The 13,154-nt window shown below is 35.9% G+C and overlaps 1 protein-coding gene across 1 annotated transcript in view; it reads right to left on the bottom strand.

Moving 5' to 3' along the window:
* LOC106140027 (large neutral amino acids transporter small subunit 1) overlaps positions 1-13,154 on the bottom strand; it is a 36,787-nt gene that overhangs the window by 22,502 nt on the left and 1,131 nt on the right. The window contains exons 2-3 of the mRNA XM_060951002.1: positions 3,541-3,775; positions 1,489-1,632 (exon numbers count right to left, since the gene is read on the bottom strand). Coding sequence (XP_060806985.1) covers positions 1,489-1,632; positions 3,541-3,775 — 379 coding nt within the window. The remainder of the gene's footprint in view (positions 1-1,488; positions 1,633-3,540; positions 3,776-13,154) is intronic.

Raw genomic sequence — 13,154 nt, 5'->3', positions numbered from 1 at the left:
GGCTTAATGATAGAATTGAGGTATTACTATAAAGACATTAAAGTTGTGCTAAGTACCTACTATCATAGCTGGCAGGGAACTGGACAAAGTTTGTTCGGCTCGCTCATCATTTCGTAATAGAATCAGCAGATTTGAATAGATCTTCATATTGAAGTACTACCTATTTTAACAAAGTTTTTTCGGCTCGCTCATAATTTCGCAACAGAATCAGCAGATTTGAATAGATCTTCATATTGAAGTGCTACCTATTTTAGTGTATTTAAAGTTTTATTGAGCTGATGAGCTACAGGTTAACTTATCGCTTCAATTTCAATCCAGTAAATTTTTTGAAAATGGAAAATGTATACACAAGTCCAATGATACATCGTATAATTACATTTTGTACTGAAATAATTATTATCACGAATTTCTTATGTTCTATTTTATTTATATAGTTCTATTTTATTTATTTTAATGTCATGTGTTTGAGAAGCTTGCGTAAGTTGAGTTGTTTCAAATAAATCATTCATTCATTCACTCATTATGTAGAATCGACGATTACTACTTCCTATTTCGTCATTTGCCTGTAAACAGTCCATTAAATGATATAACTATGATAATATCAAATCTAGGGTCAGAGAGGTCAGCCACCTTACGACTGTAAGGTCAGATCCGATCGAAGCAGTTTACGTAACATAGATCAATATGGTTTGTAGCTAGAAATTGTGGGTGGATTAATTGGATTTCGTTTACCCCCGGTGTTGAAAGGGGGTGTTAGGATTATTGTCGTTAAAAGAAGTATGTGTACACGAACTTTGTAATTATAGCATTGTAAACTAATAATAGAAAATACATAGATATGTATTGTAAAATACACGTCTAAAAGATAGTAATAGAAGCAGACTATGAGAATGTACAAAGTCATGTAATTGTTTTCATATGCCATGTAAACAACAACGTTTAATAATGTCTCTGTAATCATGCAGAAAGATTCTGGTAATAAACTTCCCCTGGGTGTGGTGTAACACTCAGGGGAAAAACAAAAAAGAAAAAAAAAACTAATAATAGAAAGCCAGAGCCAATTTCAAAACACTAGTGACAAAAATACCGATTCCGATAACAAAAAAAATTATAGTAGAAATTCAACCGCGTTATTCTCGGTAAAGGAATGGATAATTCCAGGGATACATAGTGCATACATACATATAGTCACGTCTATATCCCTTGCGGGGTAGACAGAGCCAACAGTCTTGAAAAGACTGATGAGCCACGTTCAGCTATTTGGCTTTAAGATAGAATTGAGATTCAAATAGTGGCAGGTTGTTAGCCCATCGCCTAAAATATAAGTTTATAAGCCTATTCCTTGGTCGCCTTTTACGACATCCATGGGAGAGAGATGGAGTGGTCCTATTCTTTTTCCTGTTGGTGCCGGGAATCACACGGCATGTACAAACATACATACATAGTGCTAGTATATAGAATATATATTAAAATGGAGATAAAACTTACCTGTGAACAAGGTCTGACTATCATACACTCGATCCAAAGCCTGATGAAGGCAGCAAATGGTCCGAATGTCTCCATGATATACGCGTAGTCAGCCCCGCTCTGACGAATCATCGTCCCCAACTCCGCATAGCAGTAGGCTCCTATCTGCGACAAATATAATCACGTCTTCATCCCTTGCGGGGAAGGCAGAGCCGACTGTCTTGAAAATACTGAAATGCCACGTATGGCTTAATGATTTGAGATTCAAATAGTGACAGGTGGCTAGCTCAGCACCTTAAAGAAGAATATTAAGTTTATTCAAGACTAGCTGACCCGGCAAACGCTGTTTTGCCAATTATTTTTATATATTATTACGGAACCCTATTTTTTTCCAAAATAAAATATAGTCTATGTTACTCGTGGATAATGTAGCTTTCGAATGGAGAATTCTTAAAATCGGTCCAGTAGTTTTTGAGCCTATTCATTACAACCAAACAAACAAAGTTTTCCTCTTTATAATATTAGTGTAGAAATCATTTTAATTGATATCTTCTTTTGTGGCTCATGTTTCAGTACGGATTTCATAGAGACCCCGAGGTTTCCGAGACACAATAGCTAGCCTGGTAGATGTCTTCGCTTTGTAGCGGTTAAACCCAAATCATCGCTCGCGCTGTAATAGATTTAAAATAGCATTGGCAGGTACTTTACTTATGTTTCCCGATAAATGTCATAGAAGGATGCCAAGAGTGAGAGATATTATAACATACATACATATGGTCACGTCTATATCCCTTGCGGGGTAGACAGAGCCGACAGTCTTGAAAAGACTGAATGGCCACATTCGGCTATTTGGCTTAATGATAGAATTGAGATTCAAATAGTGACAGGTTGCTAGCCCATCGCCCAAAAAAGAATCCCAAGTTTGTAAGCCTATCCCTTAGTCGCCTTTTACGATATCCAGACAGATATTATAATAAATATGAAATCACACTGAACATTTGCTATCAGCCTTGTTATTAGTGAAACACGTGTTATCATAGGCCATGTGCTATGTGTTATGTCATTGAAGATAAATGTATGTGTCTCAAATTAAATATGTTATTTCTATCTGATGAGCATTCAAATATTTTCAGACTAGGTATCATGAAGCCAAAACTAAGCGAACACAGGTTATTCATAACTTAAAAGATACCTTGGTATCATGAATGATCTTTGCTTATTTTTATGTACGAAATATACTTCTCTATTTATAGCGATATAATTCTAAATCAACGTTTGCTTTTAAGACCGGTTTAATTTTAACCTTATTAATTTAAAAGCCTTTTTTAATAAGACGTCGCATTCCCCAAGGCGACGTTCTTAATATTGTTACAATAAATTACTGTCCAGGGAAGTACGAAAGACAAGCCGAGCTTCAAGTGAATTAATCCGTTTCTTTTTCATAACTTCAAAAAAGTATGTGTGTATATGAAAATGGAAAGTTGATTGACATACTGACTTAGATTTATCTATCAATAATAAATGAAAAGTAAAAAATTACTGAGAGCCCACGATGACTATGATCCCGTTCAGTAAAGACATCGTGGCTTTGAGAACTTGTAATGGCTTTTAAATGAATAACCAAACTCACCATAAATTAATTGATACTCTGGTGGAGAAGGGAATAATTATGTGGCGACATCTCTACGCCACTCGTCACAACATCAAATCAAACAACTACTGTCAATCATCGCGAAGAAATTGACGCGCTCGACCAATAGCAGCGAAGAATCTAAGACGCGATTTCAAAGATTTCACGGATTGGAGCTATATATACAACCTCCGACACAACATCGTTGGAGCCGCGGTTCCCCAGGCATAACACCTAGCCTGGCGGAAGATCTTCCACAAAGAACCATATCACGTGGTAGATAACCCGATGAGATGAAATTTCAAATTAAAACGGCAATAAACTTGCAATCTGACCAGAATTCGTTATTTTAAATGTTATATGTCGAAACTTTCGCTATCTGTTCCTGATTGACGACCACCATTCTGTCAAAACTAAATTAAACTCTTGAGAACAAAACTTACCATACTAAAAACCCCAGAGGCAATCCAGACCAAAAGGCTAGCATTAACTGAGCCTGTGTATTTGAGAACTCCTGTAGGAGACACGAAGATGCCGCTACCGATGATGGAGCCCACGATGACTGTGATGCCGTTCAGCAAAGACATCTTGGCTTCGAGAGCCCCGCTGTCTTTGCCTTCCGCCTCCGCTTCTTCTGCTTTCAAAGCCTCGCTCTCGCATTCTTCGTCTTTGGGCGCCCTGAAAAAGAAATGAGGATCAGTTTTAATTTTAATGAGTAGCTGTTACTCAAGTAACACTACATTTCCTATATGGCTATGGTTTGTACGATTATCTCTGTAATTGAACTTTACTCTGAATCTAAGAGTTGGTTGGAACCCACTCAAAGGACAAGCCTTTTACGGTGTTTCCTAATTTATCTTGTCCTTTTTTCTACTCTGTTTCTTGTAATATAGAATCTTTAAATGTACCCTTAACAGTTCAAAGCCCCTTTTGTCTTGGCTGAACCCGTGAAAGGTTTCCACTTTGCAATTTTCTGACTATATTATAATCAAATGTGTCTAATTTTATCACTGCTATTATCAGCCAGACACTCAGATGTGCCATACGAACCACTTGCTACTATTTTTACTAGGTCGGTTTAATTCAAAACATAAATATCCAAACATCCAAACATATAATAAAACTGTAACTGAACTTTGTCTGTACATTGAAGATATTTAAGAAAAAAAATATAAGGGGTCTTTTTAGGGTCAATAGAAGCCAAAACAATTTTTTTTAGATTTTTTGTCTGTCTGTCTGTCTGTCCGTCTGTCTGTCCGTCTGTCTGTCTGTATGTTTGTACGCGCATCACGAAAAATCTACCGAACGGATCTGAACGAAATTCGGCACAGATATAGTTAATAACCTGGATTAGAATATAGGCTACTTTTTATCCTGAAATTCTATCCCAAGGGGATGAAATAGAGGGTGCAAGTTTGTATGGAACTAAGTCATTTTTAAATCGATATAAAAAGTTATTAATAATTATAATACATAGACTGATAGACAAAACTGTAGTCAAAATCTATACTAATATTATAAAGCTGAAGAGTTTGTTTGTTTGAACGCGCTTATCTCAGGAAGTGCTGGTTCGAATTGAAATAATCTTTTTGTGTTAAATAGACCAATTATCGAGGAAGGCTTTAGGCTATGTAACATCATGCTGCAACTGTAAGGAGCGAAGAAATAATGGAAAATGTGAAAAAAACTGCAATGATGCCCAAAATAACTATTCCACGCGGACGGAGTCGCGGGCACAGCTAGTTTTACTAATAAAAGGTGGACCAAAAACATGTCCTTGAGGCACCCCGCATACAAAACCAGTCGCTTTGTAAAGAAGTCTCGCCATTTTTGTGCTGAATGAGAGCAGCTGTCCTCAGCGCTTTCTTGTTGATGCCTTTTGTTCTTCTTGCTAGAAATATTCAGCTTGTAACGTCTCAAAGTAAAAAAAGCGTTTTTATTACTAACCCTACATTCTATTACACTACACATTACAATATACAACTATATATTACAATGCTATTGTGGTGCTGTTGAAAGTCGTGGGATGCGAATAAAGGATAAGGAGACTGGAGAGAAAGTACGCCTTTAGACCATAATGTGAGTCAGGTTTTATACGACGCGAATCCTGTCTGATCTACCTTTACATTGGAATCTAACCATATAGTATATTGGATCATAATAAAAGCTGCACTATATCAATGTGTATTAAGTCGCCTTTTACGACATCCATCATCTGGCGGAAGGTGACTATCTCCTTAAATGTCAGGTCAATTACCTACAAAATGTATAAATTACCTTATTCTTAGTAAAAGCCGCAGTTGCCCTTCGCCAATTCTTTCGAAGCAGGAAACTTTTTTGCTGTCAAATTGACTTCCTTATAAAATTGTGTACTGTTATTTTGTTTACAATCACAATAGGATAACATGAAATTGAAACGTTTGTTCATTGATAATGACTGCTTACCTTCCTCACTACTTTTACCACGGATTGAAGCGTATAATTATTATACTAGCTATTGCGTGGTGGGAGCCTCACGCCCCCGTGGGAAATTCCAGAAAAAAAAATGCCTAGTTTTTGGCTGTTACTCCCAAAGGTCTTTTCTATATCTGTGCCAAATTTCTTTAAAAACATTCTGATAGTTTTTGAGTTAATTCGTTACAAACATACAAGAATTAAATCTTTTTTTCTTTCTTAATATTGAGGATGTGGATCAAAAAAAAATAATTAAATGATAACTTTAGTCATTTTGGTTCTATATGTTTTGGTCTGTCAAAAAGGATGTCCAATTATTTAGTGTAAAAATGGAAAAGAAGAATATACCTATTCCGTGCAATTCCAAGAGCATCAATTAAATCTATAAGTACTACGCGTAATATAATAAAGCTAAAGTTTGTTTGTTTGAACGCGCTAATCTCAAGAACTACTGGTTCGAAATGAAAAATTCTTTTGGCGTTGAATAGACCATTTATCGAGGAAGATAACCATCCTTAAGGGCTTCAATGATGCCCAAAATGACTATTCCACGGAGACAAAGTCGCGGGCACAGCTAGTTGAAAATAAAATCTGCAAACAATCTGCCGGTCTCTAAGTCACCCTATGTGCGAACTGAACGGCCTTGAACCAAATAGGGTGCGTCTATAAGGGTCAGATTACGTTGTTTGTCGAGCCCTCGTCACTACGTTAGTTTTGGGGTAAACTGAGAGTGGATAACGAGGTTGGACAGGGCTGGACTTGTCAATCATGCGGGGGTTATTTTTTTTTTATCACTAGCAAGCAATTTTGTTGCCATACTCATGTGGAAAAATAGAGAGACAGACTAAAATATTAGTGTTTAGGAATTCTTATTTTTAAATTAGAGTGTTATCACAACGTATTTTTTTAATTGAATTTGTAGTGAAACAAAAAAAAACAAGTGATTTCCATAGAGATGCTTTGTAAAGAAAGTTGCAGCGACTAGGTTTCACTGAAAATTAGAACATTGTGTAACCTCATCATACACATGCATATGCTAAGTGGAAACCGTTTTGGTCGCATCATGTAATTTTTTATTTCTATCATTATGAACAATGTAATGTTACCTTTTGCGACAAAAAAAAAATGTTTTTTTTTTCTTAAAAAGTAATTGATTTCATTTTTCATTATTAATTTTTAAAAACTTTAATAGGTTATACGTTATTCCCGGATTTAAAAAAATCCCCTAGCTTTCTGTAATCTAAACTCAGTGGTTTGGGCTGTAGATACGTTTATATGTTAATCAATCAATCAGTGAGTACCTATCCACTTTTTAACCGACTTCAAAAAAGGTGGTTCTCATTTCAACATTCTTTTATAAGTAAAAAGATAGAAGCAGGTAAACCTACATAATTACGTTCTATAAAATTGAAATCACAGTTCTATTCTTGTCGTGGCACAATTTAAATTATGCACAGGCCATTTGTTTGATCGGTCATCCCCCAAACGCCGGGTCAAAGGTGAAAGACAGGTCAAACTGAAATAAGTTGGCAGTTGTCCAAAAATCGAGGAACGTTGAAACCTCCTTCCTTCTAAACTATGTATATTTTTGTCGGTAGCTATACCCCCTGCAAAACTAGTGATCTGGGTAAGTCACATTTACTAATTTAAGCTTACAAGTTCACAATATGCGTAATTTTTTAATACTAATATACATACATATAGTCACGTCTATACCTATCCCTTGCGAAGTGACAGCCTTTTAGTTTTGAAAAGACAGAAAGCTTAGGCCACGTTTATGCGTTGTGGTGGAATTAAGATAATTGAAGAAGTGAACTAAGATGACAATGACGATAATTTGTTTTAGTGAACCGATTTTGATGAAACAAACTTTAAATGTTTTTCTGAGTTAAAAAAAAGCAATTGGTGAAAGTTTTCAGTAAATCGGTTCAGTACTTTCGGAGATAAGCGTGATCATACACAGACAAAATTTTTGTTTTCTATTACAGTAGAATCCGTTTAGTACGACTTCGCATATAACAACCAACCGTTTTTAGCGACGCAACTATAGACATATGTTTGGTTTCGTATCGAGCCACTATGAAAGTACATTCGTTTATTACGACTCCGCTTATAACGACCGACCGCTTTTAACGACGGAATTCAACGCACATTGTCCGGTTATAACGACGTGCGTCGACGTGTTTACAAACAAATCTAAGTTATAGGTACATAATAGAAGCTATCCCCGCCCCGCGCACCTACCTAGCCCATGCATCGCGGACTGTCTGTTTTGTTTATGTTACATTTCCTAATTTGCGGGTGACAAGTGAGTGCGCGTACTAAAATGGCTAAGCGAAAAAGTTTCTCTATTGAAGAAAAAAGTTTTATTTTACAACGTTTAGAAGCTGGCGAGTCGAATGTAACTATTGCGAAGGAACTTGGTGTAAATCACTCGACTATATCCACAATAAAAAAGAATAAACACAAAATAGAACCTTTGTTTAACGCAAACGTTTTAAAACATAAACGCGTGAGGGAGTCGTCTCAAGAACAAGTTGATGTGGCACTTTTACAGTGGTTTAAGCTGCAACGTAATCGAGGAATACCCGTCAATGGGCCCATGCTTCAAGAAAAGGAAAGTTGTTTTGCTAAAGATTTAAATATTCTTAACTTTAATTGTTCCGCGAGTTGGATTAGCCGTTTCAAGACTAGACACAATATTGTCGCCGGAAAAATTGCTGGAGAGTCATTGTCGGTTGATAAATATTTTTAATTTGTCATAAATATTTTTAATTCAATGTTTTTTTTTGTCTGTTAGTCACCTTAATACGTATTAATACGTATGTACATAAATTTTGTATATGATTATTAAAAAAAAATGATTGTTTAGTACGACTTCCGGTTATTACGACGTAATATCACTGGTCCCTTGACCGTCGTTATAACCGGATTCCACTGTATTTATTCTACATATAAGTGTCCCTCTATCCATTTCAGTCAAAAATACTATATGTACAGACAAAATATTTTTGATGTTTTATTATGTTATGTATAGATTAAATACTAAGATAGGTTATGTAGGCATTACCAACACGGTTGGACCATGTTAAAGTTGAAAAAAAAATATTTAAAAACAATAATAAAAATTAAGAAACAACAATTCGTTTTTCAAATGATCCATCATATTCTTCCAACCAGTAAAAAATTTAAAAAAATAGGGTATAGACAAAAAATTCCTTAAATAGTGCATTAGTCCAGCCAATCTGCTAATACTATACACAAGTCCCCAAGCAATCTGGGGGACCCCCGCCCCTTTATGGATCGATATGCCACGTGGTACGGAATGTGTCTCGGGACACTCATTCATCTAGACATCCATTCAATTAAAGATAAATAAAAAATGCTATGATTCTAAACGAATAAGAGTAACATACTTACTGTTCTTTTCGTTAATTACAAAATTTCACAACGCATTCCGCCATGAATCATCATTATCAAAATCCAATCAACATACAAACATATAATCACATCAATATCCCTTCAGGTGTTGACAGAGTCAACAGTCTTGAAAAGACTGATAGCCCTCATTCAGCAGTTTGGCTTAATGATAGATTTGAAATTCAAATAGTGACAGGTTGTTATCTCATCGTCTACAAGAAAATCCAAATTCTATAAGCCTATCCCTTAGTCTCCTTTTACGGCATCCATGGGAAAGAGATGACGTGGCCGTATTCTTTTTTTTTCTATTATTATTACCCATAACCGTGACTCCCGCCCCATCCCTATCTGGATCGATGCCACGTGGGTTGAAATGTGCCTGACGCAGTCTCCTTTTACGGCATCCACGGGAAAGAGATGACGTGGCCCTATTCTTTTTTTTAATATTATTATTAGACATAACCGTGACTCCCGCCCCATCCCTATCTGGATCGATGCCACGTGGGTTGGAATGTGTCTGACGCAAAGTCCCGCCCGTTTTCGTGGCGGGAATACTCATTCGTTCCCTCTCCAAATTCATTCAGTGTCAGAGAAATTGTGGAGACAACGAACCAACAGAGAACATTTGGTCCAGTTATTTTTTTTTTACATACTACATACTGTGCCCGCGACTTCGTCCGCCTGGAATAGTTATTTTGGGCATCATATTTATTTTTGCAAACATCCTCCTCGGCTTTATCAATTATAGCTGCTAATTGTTATGCGACTTGGCGACGACTTGGCCCACATCATTACCCGCGACGGAACGGAGACCGTATAGTGAGATGAGAGGCCTTTGCCCAGTAGTGGGATCTTACAGGCTGATACTTTACTTTAAAATAGTAATATCTGGTCAGGCGGTCACGCGTATTAGAAAGAACGCTGGTTCGCCGTATTAAATGTTTCGCTGCAAATTGCTTATAACGACTATATCTCAAAACCTATTCGTCTGATTTATATACTGTAAATGGCAATTTTAGTCTACATGAAAAGCCGAAAGTAATAAACATATTTATTTGGATAAGGATTAATACTGAATTAAAGAAAATTAGTTTCAAAATAACTTATGTTTATAATGAAAAAATAATCTTAAAAAATGAACATAAAACTGGTTATTGTAAGTAAACCTTAAGAGATAGATATATGCTCTCGGGGACTTTTTTGTGGCAAAAAATGAGTACTTCACATCTTTAGTACATTTTTTTACTATATCTTTGTTGGTTTGCGCAGCGTTCGCGTGAAAAGCTCGCAGATGGCCGACTCATTCAACTTTCACCTGCATTGTTGACGTTTCCCGTAGGAAATCCGGGATAAAATATAGCTTATAGCCTTCCTCGATAAATAGACTATCTAACAGTGAAAGAATTTTTCAAATCAGTTCAGTAGTTTCTGAGATTAGCGCGTTTAAACAAACAAACAAACAAACAAAACAAACTCTTCAGCTTTATAATATTAGTATAGATTATTTTTGAGATAAGTAGTGATTACTACTATGTACTACCATTATATTAATTTAGATTTTATTCCTGTTTTGTTAAGTCCACAATTTGGACGTGGATTTTGACCCTTGACTCTGTCTACCCCGTTAGAGATTTAGACGTGTTAATATATAAGTACACAATTTTCCCACGCGACCCGCATACTTACCATAGATCGATACCACGTGGGATGTGACGCAATATCCGCCGGTTTTCGTGACGGTTACATTAATTCATTCCTTTCAACGTCCATTTACAGGAAGTTAAGTCAATTTGTTAATATTTCTTTAGTAAAGTGAACCAAAAAACTGTAGAGATCTCTACTATGTCCAAAATCCTATTGTCAATCTGAGTTATTTGTTTTTATATTGAATTTTTTGTGTGCCTTAGCAAGTATTCGTATTTTATGCCTGTCTTTTCAATTGAAATGTTAATAAATTTTCTGTTTATATATAAAACAATAACAATGTACTTATAATTAATGGCAAAATTCGTAAGATTCTAATGTACATAGGAAAATTTAAACTCATTTACAAATGAAGTGGAAAAGAATAAAAAATTACAAGATGCAAAATATATATCTATAGAAAAACATCAACATAACATTTTAGTATGATTCCCAAAGCGCCCAATATCATATTTTCAATCAACCGCTACGCTTGCTACGAACATCTACGACAGGGCTACGCGTGGTCTACGAGATTAGGCAAAATGGATGCACGTGCTACGACGAGGGCTACGCCAACCCACGTGGCGACGCAATCCATCCATACTAATAATCCTACTAATTATTATAAATGCAAAAGTTTGTAAGCATGTGGGGATATTTGTGTTTGTTACGCTTAGGAGTTACATAGGCTCAGTTTTTCGGGTTATTTCCACGGGAGCGAAGTACCGCGCATAGCTAAAGTTTAATAAAAATATTCCATTCCTCAGGAGCCCGGGGTCAGGCTGAGACCACGATCCTTAAGTCCACTGACTTTACACATAGTGATTCCTATTTAACCTCCAAAATCTTTGGAAAGTAATTTAATCCATTGGACCATGGTTACGCCAAATATCTGAACGTGGCCATTCAGTCTTTTCAAGACTGTAGGCTCTGTCTACCCCGCATGGGATACAGACTTGACCGTATGTATGTATGTATTACACCATGTACATTATACACGAAGCCACGATTTACTATGTTTATGATCGGCGGAATAGCCAGCCAGTATTAAGAACTGTTAAAATTGTTGAACTCCCCAAGAAAATATATTTATTAGATTTGTCCGAAAAAGGGTAAACTTTTGCCAATTTCTACAGTGACACATGACCTTTGAGAGGTCAAAAACCCTGTCAGAATGGACTGCGCACTACAACAACCACACTTCAGGATAATCTATCTATATGTACAATCTGTCTATATCATGTGGATGAAGCCAAGGAAGTATGCAGAGATCATGGCAAGTGGAAAGAGGTAGTCTCTGCCTACCCCTCCGGGAAAGAGGCGTGATTTTTATGTATGTATGTATGTACAAATACACGGATTTCCAAATTCTAATACTAATTCCATGAATTTTCATGTAATATTTGGAAAGTAAATACATAAAAAAATTATGCCAGAATACATTTGATAGAAATAGATGTTAGGTAATTTTATTTAGATAATTTTCTTGCCGTGTGGTACCCGGCACGAGTAAAAAAAAAGGAACCACCCCATCTCGTTTCCATGGATGTCGTAAAAGGCGACTAAGGAATAGGCTTATAAACTTAGGATTCTTCTTTAAGGCGATGGGCAAGCAACCTGTTACTATTTTTATCTCAATTCTATCATTAAGCCAAACAACTTTGCGTGGCCTTTCAGACATAAAAACTCGAAAACATACATTACATGTTAATTCCAAAAATCACGGTTTAGGCTTGTGTAAGTTTTTTTGTAATATATACGGGACAAATTACACAGATTAAGTTAGCCTCGAAGTAAGTCCGAGACCTGTATTACGAGACACTAACTCAACGATACTATGTTTTATAATAAATACTTATATATATAAACATCCAAGACCCAGGCCAATCAGAAAAAGTTCTTTTCTCATCATGCCCTGACCGGGATTTGAACTCTGTTATATATACATATAGCTTCCCAGATCTATTTTTCGGCAATATATGTATGTATTTGAAGTACAGACATCGGCCCGTTACAATATTATTATACTTATATATAAATATCTTTATAAATCCGGGGCAAGTTACTAGTATTCAATGAAATAAACAGCTTGACCTTTCCGTTTATCAAATGCAAAACAAATTCAATAACAAAAATGTGTTTGAATTATCACAACTCATCCATTATTGAATATGTAGAACTATTAATTGAGTCTCGTTTTTAAAAAAATATTAAAATGGAGCAAGGACATTAGCGCTAACTTTAAAAAAAGACTTACCTAATATTATGCAACTTTGTATTTTAATTATTCAAAAGGACCTTTTGAACAAATTGCCGTGCTTTTTAGAAAAAAAAAATTTGATCCGGTAGTAACTCCCCGCGTCTCTCTTCGCCGTTACATACAAATAGGAGATTTTACAAGGCAAAAGTGAATAGGAGGGCTCATCTTGCTTACCACCAAGCAGATTGAGGTGAAACGCACTCGAAATATTAAACATCATCATGAAATTTTATTAAA

Source organism: Amyelois transitella, chromosome 23 (assembly GCF_032362555.1).
Source record: "Amyelois transitella isolate CPQ chromosome 23, ilAmyTran1.1, whole genome shotgun sequence".
NCBI lineage: Eukaryota > Metazoa > Arthropoda > Insecta > Lepidoptera > Pyralidae > Amyelois > Amyelois transitella.
The sequence above is the reverse complement of the archived record's forward strand: the minus strand, read 5'-3'. Positions and strand labels throughout refer to the sequence as shown.